Source organism: Gopherus evgoodei, chromosome 4 (assembly GCF_007399415.2).
Source record: "Gopherus evgoodei ecotype Sinaloan lineage chromosome 4, rGopEvg1_v1.p, whole genome shotgun sequence".
In the NCBI taxonomy this organism is placed as follows: Eukaryota; Metazoa; Chordata; order Testudines; family Testudinidae; genus Gopherus; species Gopherus evgoodei.
In genome coordinates this window covers 125148750-125167550 of record NC_044325.1, presented here as the reverse complement: position 1 = coordinate 125167550, position 18801 = coordinate 125148750, and the positions used below count along the sequence as shown (strand labels likewise).

General features: G+C 49.1%; 1 protein-coding gene and 1 long non-coding RNA gene across 2 annotated transcripts; both read left to right on the top strand.

The window, feature by feature from the left end:
- Positions 1–317: 317 nt before the first annotated feature.
- On the top strand, positions 318–13107 carry LOC115650685. The gene is made up of 4 exons (XR_004000194.1): positions 318–469; positions 1603–1747; positions 8268–8350; positions 13075–13107. It is a non-coding gene; the product is annotated as an uncharacterized LOC115650685 (long non-coding RNA).
- Positions 13108–13168: 61 nt separating this feature from the next.
- Positions 13169–16004, top strand: LOC115650670 (zinc finger protein 239-like). Its single transcript, XM_030560953.1, has 3 exons — positions 13169–13186; positions 14465–14857; positions 15360–16004. Exons 2-3 carry the CDS (start codon positions 14473–14475, stop codon positions 15881–15883), a joined length of 909 nt encoding a protein of 302 aa, XP_030416813.1. The 5' UTR covers positions 13169–13186; positions 14465–14472; the 3' UTR covers positions 15884–16004.
- The last annotated feature ends 2797 nt before the right edge of the window (positions 16005–18801 follow it).

The following is an 18801-nucleotide window of genomic DNA, read 5'->3' as shown; positions in this document are numbered from 1 at the left end:
GCCAGGGCGGATCCTGCTGCAGCTCCACTGGGGCCGAGGCAGCTCCGAGGCCTCTCCCAGGTTCCTCGGGGGCAGAAAGTCACTTTCCCACCCGGCCCCAGCGCCCCCCAGGGTTTCTGACTCATGGGAGGCTCCGGGCCGGGGCTGGGGCGAGCAGAGCCCGGGACTGCCCGGGGCGGGTCCCAGCTGGAGAAAGCCCCCACTGAGGCTCGCATGGAGCATGCGCAACTTCACCTGCTGAACCCCTCCCTTACCTGGGCTGGAGAGGGCGGAAGCGCCCTGGGGCTGGCTGGGAAATGGAGTTCCTGACTCTCCCGGTTGCGTTGCCCGTTGTGATCTGGGAGCCCGGGCGGAGTAGCGGAGTCTGTGCTGGTGAGACCCATTAACCCTCTCGTGCCTGGCCCGGGCCCTGCTCCCGCTGGAGCCGCCACGGGCTCTGCCCGCCCCGCTGCGGAGCTGCAGCCTCCAGGTACCGGAGCGAGCCCGAGGGGCGGAGCCAGGTGGTGACTCTGCCCCAGTGTCCGGAGGGGAGCCTGTATCTCGCAGTGCCGGGATCTGCTCCCTGGGGCCAGCGCCCCCCGGGCTCCGCCAGGATCTGCCTTTGGGCCCCATGGGGGGGACCGGCCCCACTGGGGTCCCAGCATGGGGCTAGGCGGCGGGGTCCCGGGAGGAGACCTGGGAAAGGGGGGGAAGAGTCAGTGACCCCCCCGAGGAGCGTGGAGAGAAAGGGTGGGCTCAGATCCCCTCGGATTTACCATTGCCCCCCTCCCCTGGGGACCCCTCATCCCCTCCAGTCCTGCCCCCTTTCTCTGTAGGGAGTGACAAGCAACATCCAGGGTGACCCCCCCACCCCAAATCCCTGAGAAGTGCCCTGTTCTCCTCCCCCGTTTGTGTCCCATTTTCTCTCCACATCGCCAATGTCCAGTTCAAATCTCAGGTTTGGGGTGTTTCTCCCCCATTTTTACCTGCAGTGATTTGTCCTTGTTTAGGTGGGAAATCGTTCCCCTGAGTGATTGCTGAACTGGGCAGAGGGTTAATGGGCAGAGGCTGGGGGAGCCCTGAGACAGAGACAGCTCTGGGCTGGGCTGGCGGGGGATGGCACTCTCTGCTGGCAACAAGGCATGGGAAGGCCCAGGAAGGGAAAAGAGGAACAAGCGTCCCCCATGGAGATGGCCCAGCCCCAGGCCTCCCTGTACCAGCTACTTCCCCCTCCCCCACCCTGCCCTACCCAGCCCCCCCCCACCGCCTGCTAGTCACATTCCCAGACCCCACAGCCTGTGACTTTCACAGTCACAGCCAGCTACCTTCTGACTCTAGCCCCACTTCTTTCCCCTGTGAAAGCCACATCACCCAGGGCTCCCTGCTGGCCATGTGAATGTGAGGCAAGAAGAATCCATCCCATTCTGTTGTTGATTCAATATCCTTGTATAATCTCCTCAGATTTCCCCTCTTTTCTCTTGAGTGGTTGAATGATGACATAAAATCTCCCCACATGTTAATGCTTGTCCCTTATATTGGCAAATATTTAGTTTGTGCCCCATTTATTCCTCAGTTCTGAAGTACTGAACAAATTCTCAAAAATCTTCCTGCTTTTCTCTCCAGGTTTGTGACTGAGATCAGGGCTCTTATCATACTGAGCATGACCCTGTTCTGCCAGGTGCTGCAGAGACCCCAGCTGAGATCTGGGCCCTGTTCTGCCAGGCACTGAAGAGACCCCACGTGAGATCAGACCCCACTGTTGTGCCAGGTAAAACTGAGACCTGGACTGAGATCATGGCCCCCCTTGTGCCAGGCAGTGCATGACTGCGACCCAAACTGCTGCCTCCATAGTGCTGGGCACTTCAGAGGCCTCGACTGAGATCTGTGTCCCCGTTGGGCCTGGCACTACACTGACCCCAAACAAAATCAGGGATCCTGTAATGCTAGGAGTTGCACAGTCCCTGACTGAGATCAGAGGACTGTTGTGTCCCCTGTTGTGCAGGGCTCTGCACAGATACTGACGAAGATCAGGGTCCCTATTTTGACAGGTGCTGAACAGACACCAAGGGTATCTCTACCCTGCCGTTAAAACCCCCCAGCTGGCCCATGGCAGCTACCTCAGGCTCTCAGGGCTCTGGTGAAGGGGATGGTTAATTACTGTGTAGATGTCTGGGCTTGGGCTGGAGCCAGGCTATAGGACCCTGCGAGGTGGTAGGGTGCCAGACACTCAGCTCCAGCTCAAGCCAGAACATCTACACCACCATTAAACAGCCCTGCAGCCTGAGCTGTGTGAGCCCAAGTCGGCGGGCACGGGCCAGCCGCCGGTGTCTGACTGCAGTGTGGACATGCCCACAGTGACACCAAGGCCTTGTCACAAAAAGCTCAAAGCCTAAATAGGCCGATGGTGGGAGGCAACTCTCCATTTTACAGATGGGGAAACTGAAGCTCCGAGAGCTGAAGTAATTTGCTAGTTTGCATGGAGAATTTGGGGCCAAACCGGGAACTGAACCCAGATTGTTTGAATTCTTTCCTCTCCCCTTAACTCCAAGCCCAGCATGTGCATGTGCAGCTTGTTTTGGTCTGTGTTTGCCTTGCGTTGGTTTCCAAGGGAGGCTGTGGCATTTCCTTCATTGAAGGTTTCAAGACCAGGTTAGAGATACACCAGGCTGGGAATGTCTAGGGACACTTGGTCCTGCTTCAGCCCAGGAGGCTTGAGTAGACGCTCTCTCAAATTCCCTTCCAGGCCTACATTGAAATCATTCTCTTTCCTGCTGTTGTGTACTATGCTAAGCTGTTTTGCATGGTGCCGTTTGGAATTGGGATTGCCCCATGTTGTGCTGCAGAGTTTTATGGTGCATTGTTTTGCCTTAGCTTGTTTGGTGTCTGTTGTGTTGGTTTGAGCTGAGCTTTTGTGCATTGTGTACTTTTGTCCTAGAGTGTGTTAGTTTGCATTGTGTTGCTTTCTTCTCCTTTGTATTGTGTCATTTTAGGCTGTGGAGTGTTGTTTTTTTGTTTTTTGATGTTTTTCTGAATTGCCTGACACTATGTTGTGTAGGAAGCCCCATCATACCACCCCCTCTATAAAGGTATCGAGCTCAGTCTTGAAGCCAGTTAGATTTTTTTGCCCCCACTGCTTTCCTTGAAAGGCTGTTCCAAAACTTCACTTTGATGGTTAGAAACCTTTGCCTAATGTCAAGCCAACATGTGTTGATGGCCAATATTCATTTGTTCTAGTGCCAACATTGGTGCTTAACCTACATAACTCCTCTCCTTCCCTGGTATTCATCCTTCTGATGTATTTCTAGAGAGCGATCATATCTCCCCTCAGCCTTCTTTTGGGTAGGCTAAACAAGCCAAACTCTTTGAGTCTCCTCTCATAAGGCAGATTTTCCATTCCTCAGAACATTCTAGTATCATACAATCATAGAATATCAGGGTTGGAAGGGACCTCAGGAGGTCATCTAGTCCAACCTCCGGCTCAAAGCAGGACCAATCCCCAAATAAATCATCCCAGCCAGGGCTTTGTCAAGCCTGACCTAGTAGCCCTTCTCTGCACTTGTTCCACTTTGAATTCATCCTTCTTAAACATGAGAGACCAGAATTGCCCACAGTATTTCAGATGAGGTCTCACCAGTGCCTTGTATAACATTATTAACCCTTCCCTGTATCTACTGGAAATACCTTGTCTGATTCATCCTAGGACTGCATTCATCCTAGGACTGCATTAACCTATTTCACGGCTGCAGCACATTGGCAGCTCATAATTATCTTGTGATCAACCAATACACCCAGATCTTTCTCCTCCTCTGTTACTTCCAACTGATAAGTCACCAGCTTCTTGCAAAAATTCTTGTCCTTTGTCCCGAAGTGCATAACTTTGCACTATTAGTTTTCATCCCATTTCTATTACTCCAGCTTTCATGGTCACGCAGATCTTCTTGTATGATATTCCTGACCTCCATCTTGGCAATACCTCCCAGTTTTTTGTCACTTTTTGTGCCAAGGTCACTAATAAAAAGGATGAATAAGATTGGTCCTAAGACTGATCTCTGAGGAACTCCACTAGTAACCTCCCTCCAGCCTGACAGCTCACCGTTCAGTATGGCCTCTTGTAGTTTCCCCTGTAACCAATTCCTTATTGACCTTTCGGTTCTCATATTAATCTCCGTCTTCTCCAATGTAACAAACAGTTTCCCATGTGGAACTGAACCAAATGCCTTATTGGCATCCACATAGATGAGAGCTACTGCATTTCCTTTGTGCAAAAAATTAGTTACCTTCTCACAGAAGGAGAACAGGTTTCTCTGGCATGATCTACTTTTTGTAACACCATGTTTTATTTATTTATTTATTTATAGTGCTGAAGGCTGGAAGGAGCTGTTAGCAATGGGCTGAGAATGGCCACGTGGAGGTGTGGGAGGGGATGGGATGCTGGAGGTGTATCAGGGATTTTGTTTTGTAGGAGTCCATGTCTCTGCTCCCTGTGGCCGTGGTGCCTTCCGTACCAAAGCAGCACGTCAGCAGAGCAGATACACACACCGTAACTCCGTCTGGAACACGCAGCATTCGCTACCAGGCAGGATGGGTGATTTTTTCAGTGGCCCAGCTCGATAAGCCTGGCTGGGGTGGGTTCAGTTGGACGGGGGTCTGGGGCTCTGATCGTTTGCGATGTTCCTTTTGGCATAGTTAGTTCTTTCCCTTTATTGTTCTACCTACGCCTGTGCCCGATGTCACTCTCTTCTTAACTTGCTTTGGTTATTTCAGTTCCAGTTTTTAAATGGGATCTAAGAATTGCAAAGCTGAATGAAAGATAAAACAAACAGAACCATTTGAATTTTGGCACATAGCTGGTAGAACGATACCTAGTGAAGGTCTGCTGTAATGACCTGGTTACCTACAGCCTTTTCTGGTGGAGTGCATAAAGCAATGTCAGAGAGCCAAAAACGCTTTTAGGGCAAAAGGGCTCATCAGGTGTTTGCTCTCTAGGGAACAAGTCACTGGCCGGGGCTTGCAGTTTTTCAGGAGTGGTGCGGTGGGTTGTATTAGTAATCTCAAAATAAAAGGTTAAGACGGCTGGTTCACAATATCCAGTGAAATCTTGCAAACAATTATACAAATAGATTCTGATGATATTTAAACAACATAGTGTTAATACTGATCCAAAGCAAAAATTAAAATTGAGATAAATGCATGAGAAATGAACGGGCACCTAATTTCAATTCCTTAATGCCTGAAATTTTGACATTGGCTCATGCCATCTTTTTTTTAAAGCGATGCACAGTGCATAGTCAAGTTAATTCATGAAAGCACACCAATTATTGACTGCTTTGTGTTGCATAAGCATCTGATTAAGCACCTAATTAAAACCATACCACTGTCATTGGAAATGCATCAAAACGCTTAGTTCCAATGCATTTAAATGTGAATGAAAAGTTTCTAAATTAAATACATGGCAGGATGGTAAACAGGGGGAAAATGCACAGAAGTGCCTCTACCCAGTCCTGTTCACTTCTTGTCCCAACCCCCTATGAGTTCTGGCCTCTTGGTCAACTCAGTTCCCAGTCCCACATCAGCTGTGCCCTCTCCCAGCCTAACCCATTTCTATTGCACTTCTTCATCCCCCTCCTCCAGGCAGGGGTTGGCACTGCAGCCCCTAAGGCACCTGCATTAATCACTGTCTCACATACTGGGGCTATTTAGATTTCAGGGAAGGATGATCAGAGTTACTGACTCTGGGAGGTGGGAGAGAGGAGAGGGTCACAGGGAGTTTGCTCTCCACACTCTGTAGGGCCATGTTCAACCCAGGTAACCTCCATGTTACCTCACCCTCTACCCTCCCCCATGGGTCTCTGCTCATGTGTTAGTGTCACCTTCTGATCAGAATGCCACTGGCCTCAGCAGAACTCCCAGACAGGAGCTACATCACAATGAGGTTTCAGTACTGAGAGTAAAATATATCATGAAGGGTGTAATTATCCTCAAAGCAAGCATTACAGTCTAGGAAGTGAAAGAATTAAAGTACTTCATTACTTCAATGTACGCTTGAAAGGACTGGATTTTTATTAATAAATTGCAGTAAATATTGATTTCACTGTACACACAGAGATGAAAGATATTTATATATAATTAGTCAAGGATTGGCTTTCTGACACTCAACAGTTACTGTTATTAAATAATTGTTGCCTGGTCACCCCCATAATTTCCCACAGCTCTGAACATTGAAATTGTAAACATTGAAAAAGAAGGTTTAAAAATAAATATTGATACCATCAACTGAAATGGAAAAAAAGAAAGACAAAATGAATTTTGTCAAACCCACTTAACAGCAATCGCAATATGCTAAGGAATGGAAATTCACAGCTATGACACCCAACCTTAATTCTGCCCTATAGTGACACCAGGCAATCACGATAGGGCTACGAATAAGGTATTTTAGTGTATAAAGTCCCAGATTAGAGTATACCAATTTATAAAGACACATGAGATCTTTCTCTCAGGGTATCAACTTCACTGGGTTGTTTCCTTTATTGGTACTTCCCAGAAGTCAATAGATAAATAACATTCTATCAGTTATCAACTGGCTATTTCAGATTTCTGGGGAGTGTCTATTATTTTGAACTAGGGTCCAGGTGGTTGGGAAGACGGAATCTTGGTTTAATTTTAACTTGTCCATGCTCAGCAGCTTCCAGAATTTGGTTCAAAGAATTTACATGTTTCCCTGACCTGTTTTTAAAAGTGCTGCTATAGAAAGTGGGGAAGGGCAGAAACTCACTGCAGGATCGGTTGCTGAGTCCCTTAAATATTTATAGCTCATCGGAAGACGGACGGGATTGGTGGATGTCTGGAGATTTAATATAAACACACAAATATCATTGTTCTTAATGAATTTCCCTCTTCTACTTCTCATAACCCGCTAATTATCCCTGACTGCCCCCAGGAGTCTGGGGAGGGAGTACTAGTAAACTCCTGTGACTGGTGTGGAACTGAAGGCACAAGGATCTTTCAGTCGCTGGCTCAATTCACTTCATTACCCCTGTGTGCTGAGACTTTCTGCTCTGGGCCTCAGAGAGGCTAATGCCGGCCTTGCTTGGCAGCCCCTCTGAAAGCTGCTTGCAGTCCCCAGGGGGCCAGAGACCCCTGGTTGAGAACCATTGCCTTACACCATGAATCACAGCAATGTTCAGGTTACTGCCAGTCCCAAAGGACCAGTCACTTACTTAAGTCCATTGAATCTTAGATATCACAGCAAAGACACGCTTGTAGCCAGTCCTGTAATAACCTGTATTAAGATTTATATAAAAGGAAATGAGAGTTACTTACAAAGTTAAAGCAAGTGATCATATAGATGCAGACGAGTTACAGTCTTATCTTTTGAAATTTAATAGAAGCTTCTATAATAAGCAAGCTCTATATCTTCCTTAGGACTAACACAGGCTAATCAGCTGGGGATCTCTTGGTTATGCCTAAAAACTTTTCCTCCCAGAGTCCAAGCAGCATACAGTTAATCGGTTACTTCTGTATGGGGTTTTTATCAGCTTTCCTGCCTCTCCCAGAGCCTCAGTGTGCCACGTCCAGGAACGTCCCTGGAAAGTGCTGCAGCAGCGAATCTTCAGCAGGGCCTGAGCTCCCACCGCTGGACCCGGAGCTCGCGGCCCCTCCCCTTTACCACGTGGCTCTGAGCTGGAGGAGCTCAGGCCCCGCTGGAGCCATACTGCTGCAGCGCTGTCCAGGGCGGCTCCTGGACACGGTACACTGAGGCTGGGGTAAGGGGCTGGGGTCGGGGGGCGTTGGATATGGGGCAGGGAGTCCTGGGGACAGGGAGCGGGGGGGGAGGTTGGATGGGGCAAAGATTCTGGGGGTGCGGTCAGGAGACGGGGAACAGGGGGGTTAGATGGGCGAAGGTGGAGGCAGGGTCAGTGATGGGGGGGAGCTGCAGAAGCCCCACTTTCTCCCCTCCCCGGGGGCCTTGCCAACCTCTCCTTCCAGCCCTGGCCTGGACCCTTTACTATGCCGCTCAAAGCTGCAAGAGTTGCGCTGGTGGCTTGGCACGCTGTGGCTCTGCGACGGGGGGAGCCTCCCCCTCTGGGAGCTCAGGCAGGCCAGACAGTACAGTCCCGCGGACCAGATATGACCTGCAGACCAGAGTTTGCCCACCCACCCGCCTCTTTAGCAACCGGTAGTTTCTAAATTTAACAATCAATTTTTGCGAGCCGGTGCAAACTGGCTCCAGCTCACAACTGCAAAAATCCCATTTGAATTCTCTCACATTGCGCTTCTCGCCCTGGCAGGTTACAGAATAACATCCACATTTCGCTCCAGGTCATCCCATCCTCCCAGGGGGAAGGAACTGGCTGCAATGGAGCTGGCTCAGGTAAGAAATTATCAGAGAGCTGGTGGTAGGTTCTGCTTGGAGGGAGAGGAGCAGTAAATGCATAGGAGGGTGGGAGCTGCTAGAGGCAGGAAATATCTAGGGTGAAGAAAGGAAGGGGTAAGGATGTGACAAACCTGCTCAGGCTTGTGTAATAGAGGGTTTGATGGGTTGTCACCCTGGGGTGCAGTCTGGGGGTGATTCTGGGAACCACTGTGCCCTCTAATCCTCAAGCTGGACTGGTCTTTCTCACACTGCTTTGCTGGAGATTCTCCCAGCTTCTCTGGACCCTCTTATCACCAACATGACAGCACGTGGCACCATGCACCCAACTAAGCTACCTGAATGCTTTACCTAAGCCACTAAAGGAGAGAGAGAAGACAACAGCCAATTTCCCAGCTCCCCAACCAACCTTACACGTCTGCTGTATTATAAATCCAGAATTATACCATCTTATAGTACACAGGGATCTGTATAATGTAAGATCATGAATATAGTTCGTCTTCCCCTTGATATGGGAAAGATATGCACAAGAAGCTTCTGCTAACCGAGCTGAGATTTTCCCTGGACACTTCACTCAAAATACACTGGTTAAGATAAAGCATAAGAAGTTTATTAACTACAGAAAGATAGATTTTAAGTGATTATAACTGATAGCAAACAGATCATAGCAGATTACTTAGCGAGTAATCAAAACCTCAAACTAAGCCTAACATAGTGGATGGATAGAATTTGAATTAGTAATTTCTCACCCTGACTGATGATACAAGCAGTCCACCAACTTTCCATACACAAACTAGAAATTCATTTACCCTGGGACCAACACTTCCCGCAGTTCAGTCTTTGTTCCTTAGGTGTTTCCAGTTCTCTTGTGTGGGGAATGAGGCCAAGAGATTATGTCACACTCCACCTTACGTAGCTTTTCAATATGGCAGGAACCCTTTGTTCCAAACTCAATTCCCAGTCCAGTTTGTGGAAAAATACAGGTAACAAAATGGAATTCAGTGTCATGTGGTCTGGTTACCATAGTATAGTAAACAGAGTCTTGCACTGTGCATACTTACAAGTTATGGACACCGCTGGAAACAAAGATTGAGGGGCAAGGGAGCCCATCAGAAGAAGGCCTCCTTTAGTTTACACTGTGTTGGTGACCTGACAGAATGAAAAAATGGTAACTAAGAGAGGTGTTTTATCCACTTCCTTATGGTAATAGGATGGCTATATACCATATCTGCTCCTTTACTCTGATTACAGTAATGTCTATAGCTGCCCCAACCCGTATGTGACCTTTCGGAAGTCCATAATTAAGCCTCAATTATTAATACTCATGATTTACATCACTTATTTATTAATAATTCTAATATATGAATGCGGCCCAACTGCTGAGATACTGCATAGCAACTTAACTGCTAAAGCCCACCCCTTCGTTCAGCATGCTGTGGGGTATTGCACCTCTTGGTGATTACTTGTTAGTTTTTCAAAATCTGGAGTCAAAATCTCTCACCTGGATTCTCTCCTTATCCTGAGGCCTATTCAGGTAAATCCCAGACTTCAGCAGAATCACTCCCACAAAGCCTCAACCTAATATAAGGCCCTTAACTGTAGCAAGCTCAGGCTGTGTTTACACTACTGTGGCCAGCTGACCTACGCTGCACAACTCCAGCTGCGTGAATAATGTAGCCAGAGTGAACATAACTTAGATTGAGTTACTGCCGGGTGTGCGCTGCGGGGTGTCAATGGGAGAGCATCGGGGTAGAGTCGGGTAGAGTACAGGGGTTGACTGGACAGCCATCTGCAGTCAATCTGCGGTTGATTTGGCGGATCTGAACTAGACCTACAAAATTGACCACCAGTGGCTCGATCTCAGAGCGTCGATCCTGGCTGTAGTGTAGACCTGCCCTTAATAGCCCATTTATCTATGTTCACCTCCTTGCCCCTCCATGCATGTTCTAAGCTAATGAGCAATTTTCTGATAATGACATTTTATCTCTAGCAAGCATAAAATTGCCCACGAGACTTGAGACTAGATCAGAGATCATAAAATCAGGTCGGTGTCAACAGGGGTGAGAGTTTGGAGAGACTCTTGGCCCCCCACTCCCCATCTGCAACAGCCACAAGCTGTCTTCTCTCCAAGCTCCTTGGATCTTCGAGCTTGTCCCTCCTGAGGTTGCATAGCCCAGTTCTTGTTTCTTACATTCTCCTTTTCTGGAAGAATTAGAGGCTGTTGCTCCTGAATTTCAGTGTTTAATTCCACAGCCTTCTCCACACACTGGGGGAGTTTAATTCTCCCTCTCATTACACCTGAATCACTAGATTTCCTAATTCCCCAGAATGTGCTTTTGCAGTATCACAGTTCTGGGACAGCCAAGCCTCTGACCTGCCTCCATGAGGTGCTCAAGGAATGGCCTCTCAGGTATCAGGCCTCTAGCCAGCCCCTCTCTGTGGGTAGGGACCCACATGCCTCTCCTTTTTGACCAGGTTTGAGGATTGCAGCTTCTTCTACACTGTTCCAGTTCCTGTGTTTTGCTTTCTCTCCAAGGGCTGTGAGCTGTGTGTGTGTGATAGAGGTGGGAATTTTGGCAATACTTCTATGATGCCAATACACACCTCAGTTTCCCTCTGTGATTGGTATTGCTATGATTAGAAAGAGCAGGAGACATGAGAGGTTTTGTCACATAGTTGTCATGGGGTGATATGAATGGGTGGGTCATTAAGGACTGGCTGGGGCCAACCTACATCAATGGAATACCTGACAGAGACAAGGGAATAATTGTCACCTGTCCATGGGAGGATCTCAGCTTGGCCAAATGAAATGTTTATGGACTTGTTATGTTTTTGGGAGCAGGAAGAACTGGGTGTGCAGATGCAGGGAGCTCTACTGAAATGAAGACAAATGGACAGGCACAGTGAAAGGAAGCCGAACTGTTTTCTACAGCAGCATGGCTCAAGGGCATTGGCCAATATGGACTATATTGTCGTCTTTGCATCTCTGTGCTAATCTAAGGACTTTCCAATGCTGTGTTTCAGTTGACTAATAAACCCTGCTGTGTTTTAAAAGTCTGCCCAGTGTCACAGCAAAAACTTGCTGAGGTGCATTGAAGCATGAGTGAGGAACAGTCTCTGCACAGGAGTGTCGTTCAGCTGGACCTGCTGGGCAGAGCTCACAGATTGAAATAGGAGTGTTGAAGCCAGAGTCTCAGTCGTAGGTGTTGAAGCTACATGACCTATCCTTGTGGAAGAGTGGGACCCCTTGGGGGTCTAGCGCACTCAAGGGGCACCTCCCAAGGACTGTTTAAAAGCCAGGGTATTGCACAGATCCTGTGGATCCTTGACAGTGCGCTAGAGGTTAAGCTTTATGGGGGAAAGATACAAAACAAGAAAAGGATCTAAATGTGTATTTACCATTGCCCCCTCATCAGTACTCGTGGGAATCCCTGATCCATTCCAAAGTGTATTAAAGCCTTCCTTAAAGGCTTACTCTTGGTTATCAGGTCATGTCAGTTTTGTTAGAGGGCTTTCCCTTCCCCCGCCCACTTTCCTGGTTCTTATCACACAGACAGCAAGCAGCAAAGGATCAGAAGTCTGAAGCACAGACAAAGTGATGTTTACTGGGGTTAGTTTCCAAGCAAGCAGATTCCGAAGCCCTTCACACTAGTCGGGCTTATCTCTATACGCCAATAGAGTCTGTTCCGCAGTGTCCGCCTTCTCAGTTCTGACGCCGCAGAGCGTTTACGCAGCGTCCCCCTTCCCAGCTCTGATGCCGCAGAGCCTTGCCTGTGTCCCTGTTCCCCCCCTTAACAAATATGATTCCAATTTCCTTTCCCCCTCCTGTCTGACCCCAGTTTATACAGTAATATTCTCAACTATACCGTAACCAATCGTTTTACTGAAATTTAACTAACCAATTCTAACATATTGTAACATAATTATCTAGCCAATTATATTCCAATACCCTAATTAACTTACACCCAGCAAAATTAATTGTACAGCAGACAGAAACAATTAGAGAACCAGACAGACTGACAATGGAAAAGTGAGGGCAATAAAGATAAAACATACAGAAATGAGGGTTTTACAACCGCAACCATTGAGAAGGGATTTCTTGCCAGACCAGATGCTCTCTTAAGATCTGTTTCTTTATCTGGTGGTGATGGGCACTATTGGGACAGGATCGTCTTCCTAACAGCCCAACCCCACCTTATTTCAGTGTGACGGGTTTGGGAGGTGAGGATGTGATCGTTCGCTTCCCAGCTTATGGCTGCCCCTGCTGCTTAGCCAAAGGCCTTAGCCTATGAACAAGGGCTCAGACTCTTCTAGGGAGAGAAGGCCCAGACACAGGCAGACTGGGATATTGGTTCTTTGGTTTATACTCGTCACTAGCTAAATGCTAAAAATACACCTAAGTTCTTAAATTCTAGGCTTCACAGGCAGGCCTGAATATCTCTATTCTAACAGTGGGTTCTACCGCTTCCCCCATTCTGTGTCTGTCTTTGTCTATTTAGATTGTAAATTCTTCAGGGCATGGGACAGCTACTATTCTGGGTTTGTACTTTGCCTAGCACAATGGGGACCCACTGTTAGTTGGTCCTTAGGCACTACGGTAATGAATAGATGGCCTTGGGATGTTACTGCTTAAAAATGAGCTGGGCTTAAAGCCACAGACTATTCCTTGTGACAAGTATCCCACAAACTCCACTGACCTCCCTTCTTTTCTTTGCCTGGAGTAGTTTCCAGTTTCCAAACTGAATGTAACCTCATGGCTGGAAGGAGGGGAAGAGCCGTGGGTCCAACACCTCCAGGGCTCTGAGAAAGAAGTGCTCCCGAGAGCTGCCTGCACAGGTGAGAGTAGTGGTTCCTCGTTCTCCCGCTCGGAAGGAGGACACTCAGTCTAGTTGCTTTTGAGCTCGTCTGGCCCGGGCACGAAGCTGCAGGACAGTCTAGGGTCCCTGTCTCCACCCGAGGTGGAGCAAGGCCCTCCAGGTCCTCTCGTTCCTAGCCCCACAAAGTCATGGCCAGGCTTTAGCCTGGGCTTGGGGAGGCTCAAGCTGCCACAATTAAACAGACTTACGGCTGGCTTTAGCCTGGGCGGGGCTCAGGCAGCCAGCAAAGCAACAGTCTATAAGGGAGCTGGTAAGGGAGGCTCCTTCTTCAGATCAGGAGCTTCCCTGCATAGTGTAAGAAGTCGGCTACCCCAGGATGGGGTGGCAGGGTTATGTGGGCCCACTCTATTCCACCACGTCTCAGCCCAGGGCCCTGGCAGAGGCAGGATTGGCTGCTCCTGCGTCGGAGGACATCCGGCCGCAACATGCAAACAGAGCTACACCCAGCTCCACAGCCGGCTGCTCCGTGGCTGCCCCTGGGCCACTTCCTGCCTCCCCGGGGTTTGGTACCTCTCTCTTCCAGGGCTCCTCAGGCTCCTTGCGGTACACCGTCGCCAGTAGACTGGGCTAGTCCTTGTTGAGGTCTCCCACTTCTGTGGCTATGGGACAGCCAGGTGTAAGTTCCCCTCCTGGGCACAGCAGCACAGCTGGAGTGTCCTTCTCCTTCGGGGATTCTGCCCCAGCTGGGCTGCAGGGCCTGCCTCTTATACTTCTGGCCTAGCCCCGGCATTTCCAGCAAAGGGGGTGGGGCAGGCTAAGCTCCGCCCACCAAGGGGAGTGTAGTGGTTCCTCGCTCTCCCGTTCAGAGGGAGGCCACTTGGCCTCACTACAGTGAGGAATTGGTTAAACCAACTCAAAAACTGTCTGTGAATACAGGAAACATTTGGGATGCCCTACAAAGACCTCCTGAGCTCTCCAAGTTCAGGATTGTTCTCTGCAGATGTGGAATCATTATGGCAGATGTCACTCATGGCTTCTCACCTATTCTGACTGACAACTGGAAGCAGGTCCCTCCCCAATCTCGCTTTCTCCTGAATGATCTCATGAGATACAGACTAAAACTGATCCCTTCCTCTCTCCTCTGGGGAAGGGTTTGGGGAAAATCAGATCCTGATAGGTTTGATCTCTCCTGCACGTATTTTGGTTTGTTCATCCCTTTTCCATTCCTGTCTCTGAGATGCTTTTGTCTCCGGCATAGGGGGTGACCTATGTCTGGATTCTCTCTATCTCCCATCAGGTGATGGGATGGCGAGTGAGAATGAGGAGGAGAAACCCCAGCAGGAAGATGCTGAACAAGTAGAACCACATGGAACATTAGCAGGAAGATCCAAAGGGAATGTTTCCGGGAGTTGTGCACTCCCAGAAAAAGCAAAAGACTGTGAGACTCAGCACAGGCCAGGGGAAAACTTCAGTAGCCACTCAGACCTTATTACAGGCAAGAGAATCAACCTGGACGAGACACGCTACAGATGCCATAAGTGTGGGAAAAGCTTCAATCGGAGCTCAACCCTTCTCACACATTGGAGAACCCACACTGGAGAGAAACCCTACACGTGCTCTGAGTGCGGGAAAAGCTTCAATCGGAGCTCTGCCCTGATCACACATCGGAGAATCCACACAGGTGAGAAACCTTATGGATGCTCTCAGTGTGGGAAACACTTCAGTCAGAGGCCACACCTTACCGCACATCAGACAATCCACACGAGCGAGAAACCTTATGAATGCTCTGAGTGTGGGAAACGCTTCATTGATAGTTCAACTCTCATCTCACATCAGCGAATCCACACAGAAGAGATGCCCTACACATGCTCTGAGTGCGGGAAAAGCTTTAATCAGCACTCACACCTTATCACACATCATAGAATCCACACAGGAGAGACGCCCTACACGTGCGCCAAATGCGGGAAAAGCTTCAATCAGAGCTCAAACCTTATCAAACATAGGAGAATCCACACAGGTGAGAAACCTCATGGATGCTCTGTGTGGGAAACGCTTCAGTGATAGTTCAGCCCTCATTTCACATCAGCAAATTCACACAGGAGAGACGCCCTACACATGCTTGGAGTGTGGGAAAAGTTTTAGTCGGCACTCAGCCCTTATCACACATCATAGAATCCACACAGGAGAGAGACCCTACACGTGCTCCGAGTGCAGGAAGAGCTTCAATCGGAGCTCAAACCTTATCAAACATCATAGAATCCACACAGGAGAGATGCCCTTCACATGCTCTGAGTGTGGGAAAAGCTTTAGTCAGCACTCACAACTTATCTCACATTGTAGAATCCACACAGGAGAGAAACGCTACACATGCTCTGAGTGCGGAAAATGCTTCCATTATAGCTCAGCCCTTACCACACATCAGAGAATCCACACAGGTGAGAAACCGTATGGATGCTCTGAGTGTGGGAAACGCTTCATTCATTGTTCAGCCCTCATCTCACATCGGAGAATCCACACAGGAGAGAAGCCCTACATATGCTCGGAGTGCGGGGAAAGCTTCAATCAGAACTCTACCCTGATTGCACATCAGAGAATCCACACAAGAGAGAGACCGTACACATGCTCTGAGTGTGGGAAAAGCTTCAATCAGAGCTCAAACCGTATTAAACATCAGAAAATCCACATGGGAGATGCCCTAAGGATTAGCTCAATGTAGGGGTATGTCTACTCTATGGGATTATTCCGCTTTTACAGAAACCCGTTTTTGAAAACAGATTGTATAAAGTCAAGTGCACGTGGCCACACTAAGCACATTAATTTGGCAGTGTGTGTCCATGTATCGAGGCTAGCGTCGACTTCTGGAGTGTTGCAATGTGGGTAGCTATTCTATAGTTCCCGTAGTCTCCCCTGCCCATTGGAATTCTGGGTTGAGATACCAATGAATGATGGGGCAAAAACAGTGTCGCGGGTGATTCTGGGTAAATGTCATCAGACAATCCTCCCTCTGTGAAAGCATTCTGGGTTGAGATACCAATGAATGATGGGGCAAAAACAGTGTCGCGGGTGATTCTGGGTAAATGTCGTCAGACAATCCTCCCTCCGTGAAAGCAATGGCAGACAATTATTTCACACCCTTTTCCCTGGATTGCCCGGGCAGACACCATAGCACAGCAACCATGGAGCCCGTTCAGCCTTTTTTCACAGTCACTGTATGTCTACTGGATGTTGCTAACGAATGCGGTACTGCAGCGCTACACAGTATCATCCCCTTGCCTTTTGCAAATTAGCAAAGAGGGTTACCAGCTCTACTGTACCGTCTGCTGCCTTGCAAGTTGACAATGATGGTTATCAGTCATACTGTACCATCTGCTGTTGTCATGGGTGCTCCTGGCCGGCCTCGGTGAGATCAGCCAGGGGCGCATGGACAAAAATGGGAATGACTCCCTAGGTCATTCTCTTCTTCAAGTTTTGTCTAAAGGGAGAGTCTGTCCTGCCTAGGATATCAGGCAAGCCTACTAAAGAACCAGAGAGGCAAACGGCCGCTCCGGGTCAGAGCCCCAGACATCCCGCAGAAATGATGAGCTGCATGCCATTCTAGGGGGTGCCCCTGCAACAATGCCACCCATTGCTTCCCTCCTCCCCCACGTCTCCTGGGCTACTGTGGCAGTTATCCCCCCATTTGTGTGATGAAGTAATAAAGAGTGCATGAATTTGAAACAACACTGACTTTATTGCCTCTGCAAGCAGAGATCAAAGGGGGGAGGGGAGAGCAGCCTCCAGCTGCTATGATATTCTAGGCAAGAGTGAATCTCCAGGAGACAAAACTTAAAGAAGAGAATGACCTGGGGAGTCATCTCACTTTTGTCCAGGCGCCCCCGGCCGACCTCACCGAGGCCGGCCAGGAGCAGTCATGGGACGACGATGATGGATATCAATCATACTGCACTGTCTGCAAGGGAAGGGAAGGGGATGCTGCTGTGTAGCACTGCAGCACCTCATCTGCCAGCAGCATCCAGTAGAGATACAGTGACATTGAAAAAAGGCAGGAAACAATTTTTTTCCCTTTGGTTTCACAGAGGGCGGATCCAAGGGCTGATGACATATACCCTGAACCACCCGCAACAATGTTTTTGACACTTCAGGTTTTGGGAGCTCAGCCAAGAATTCAAATGGTTTTCAGAGAATGCAAGAACTGTGGGATAGCTACAGTTGTCAGTTGCCCCTCCCTCCGTGAGTGTCCATTTCATTCTTTGGCTTTCTGGTATGCTTGTCTCAGCTCCTTAAGTTTCACGCAGCACTGTGTCGAGTCCCTATTGTGGCCTCTGTCCATCATAGCCTTGGAGATTTTTTCAAATGTTTTGGGATTTCATCTATTGAAACGGAGTTCTGATAGAATAGATTAATCTCCCCATACAGAGATCAGTTTCAGTATCTCCCGTACGGTCCATGCTAGAGCTCTTTTTTGATTCTGGGACTGAATGGTCACCTGTGCTGATCAGCGCTCCACACTGGGCAAACAGGAAATTAAATTCAAAAGTTCCTGGGGCTTTTCCTGTCTACCTGTCCAGTGCACCCGAGTTCAGATCGCTGTCCAGAGCGGTCACAACGGTGCACTGTGGGATAGCTCCCGGAGGCCAATACTGTCGAATTGCAGCCACACTAACCCTAATTCGAAATGGCAATACCAATTTCAGAGCTACTCCCCTTGTCGGGGAGGAGTGCAGATATCGATATTAAGAGCCCTTTATACCAAAATAAAGGGCTTCATTGTGTGGACGGGTGCAGCGTTAATTTGGTTTAACACTGCTATATTTGAAATAAACTCGTAGTGTAGACCAGGCCTAGGAAAACCTTCAATCAGAGCTCAAGCCTTATTAGACATCAGAAAATCCACATGGGAGAGACACCCTACACATGCTCTGAGGGTATGTCCACATCTACAATTTTGCAGCGCTGGTTGTTACAGCTGTATTAGTACAGCTGTATAGGGCCAGCGCTGCAGAGTGGCCACACTTACAGCAACCAGCGCTGCAAGTGGTGTTAGATGTGGCCACACTGCAGCGCTGTTGGGCGGCTTCAAGGGGGGTTCGGGGAACGCGAGAGCAAACCGGGGAAGGAGACCAGCTTCCCCGCGGTTTGCTCTCGCGTTCCCCGAATCCCCCTGCAAATCGCAGGGAAGGAGACCTGCTTGCTCGGGGGTTCGGGGAACGCGAGAGCAAACCACAGGGAAGGAGACCTGCTTGCTTGGGGGTTCGGGGAACGCGAGAGCAAACCGCAGGGAAGGAGACCTGCTTGCTCGGGGGTTCGGGGAACGCGAGAGCAAACCGGGGAAGGAGACCAGCTTCCCCGCGGTTTGCTCTCGTGTTCCCCGAACCCCCCTGCAAACCGCAGGGAAGGAGACCTGCTTGCACGGGGGTTCGGGGAACGCGAGAGCAAACCGGGGAAGGAGACCTGCTTGATTACCAGAGAGGCTTCCTCAGGTATGCTGGGATACCTGCTTATTCCACGGAGGTCAAGAAAAGCGCTGGTAAGTGTCTACACTTGATTACCAGCGCTGGATCACCAGCGCTGGATCCTCTACACCAGAGACAAAACGGGAGTACGGCCAGCGCTGCAAACAGGGAGTTGCAGCAC

What these genes read in the sequence shown, in the direction of transcription:
- LOC115650670 (XM_030560953.1), top strand. Translation starts at nt 14,473, where the DNA reads ATGGCGAGTGAGAATGAGGAGGAGAAACCCCAGCAGGAAGATGCTGAA. An exon ending in AATCCACACAGGTGAGAAAC is followed by an intron (nt 14,858 to 15,359) that starts CTTATGGATGCT and finishes CAGGAGAGAGAC; the next exon opens with CCTACACGTGCTCCGAGTGC.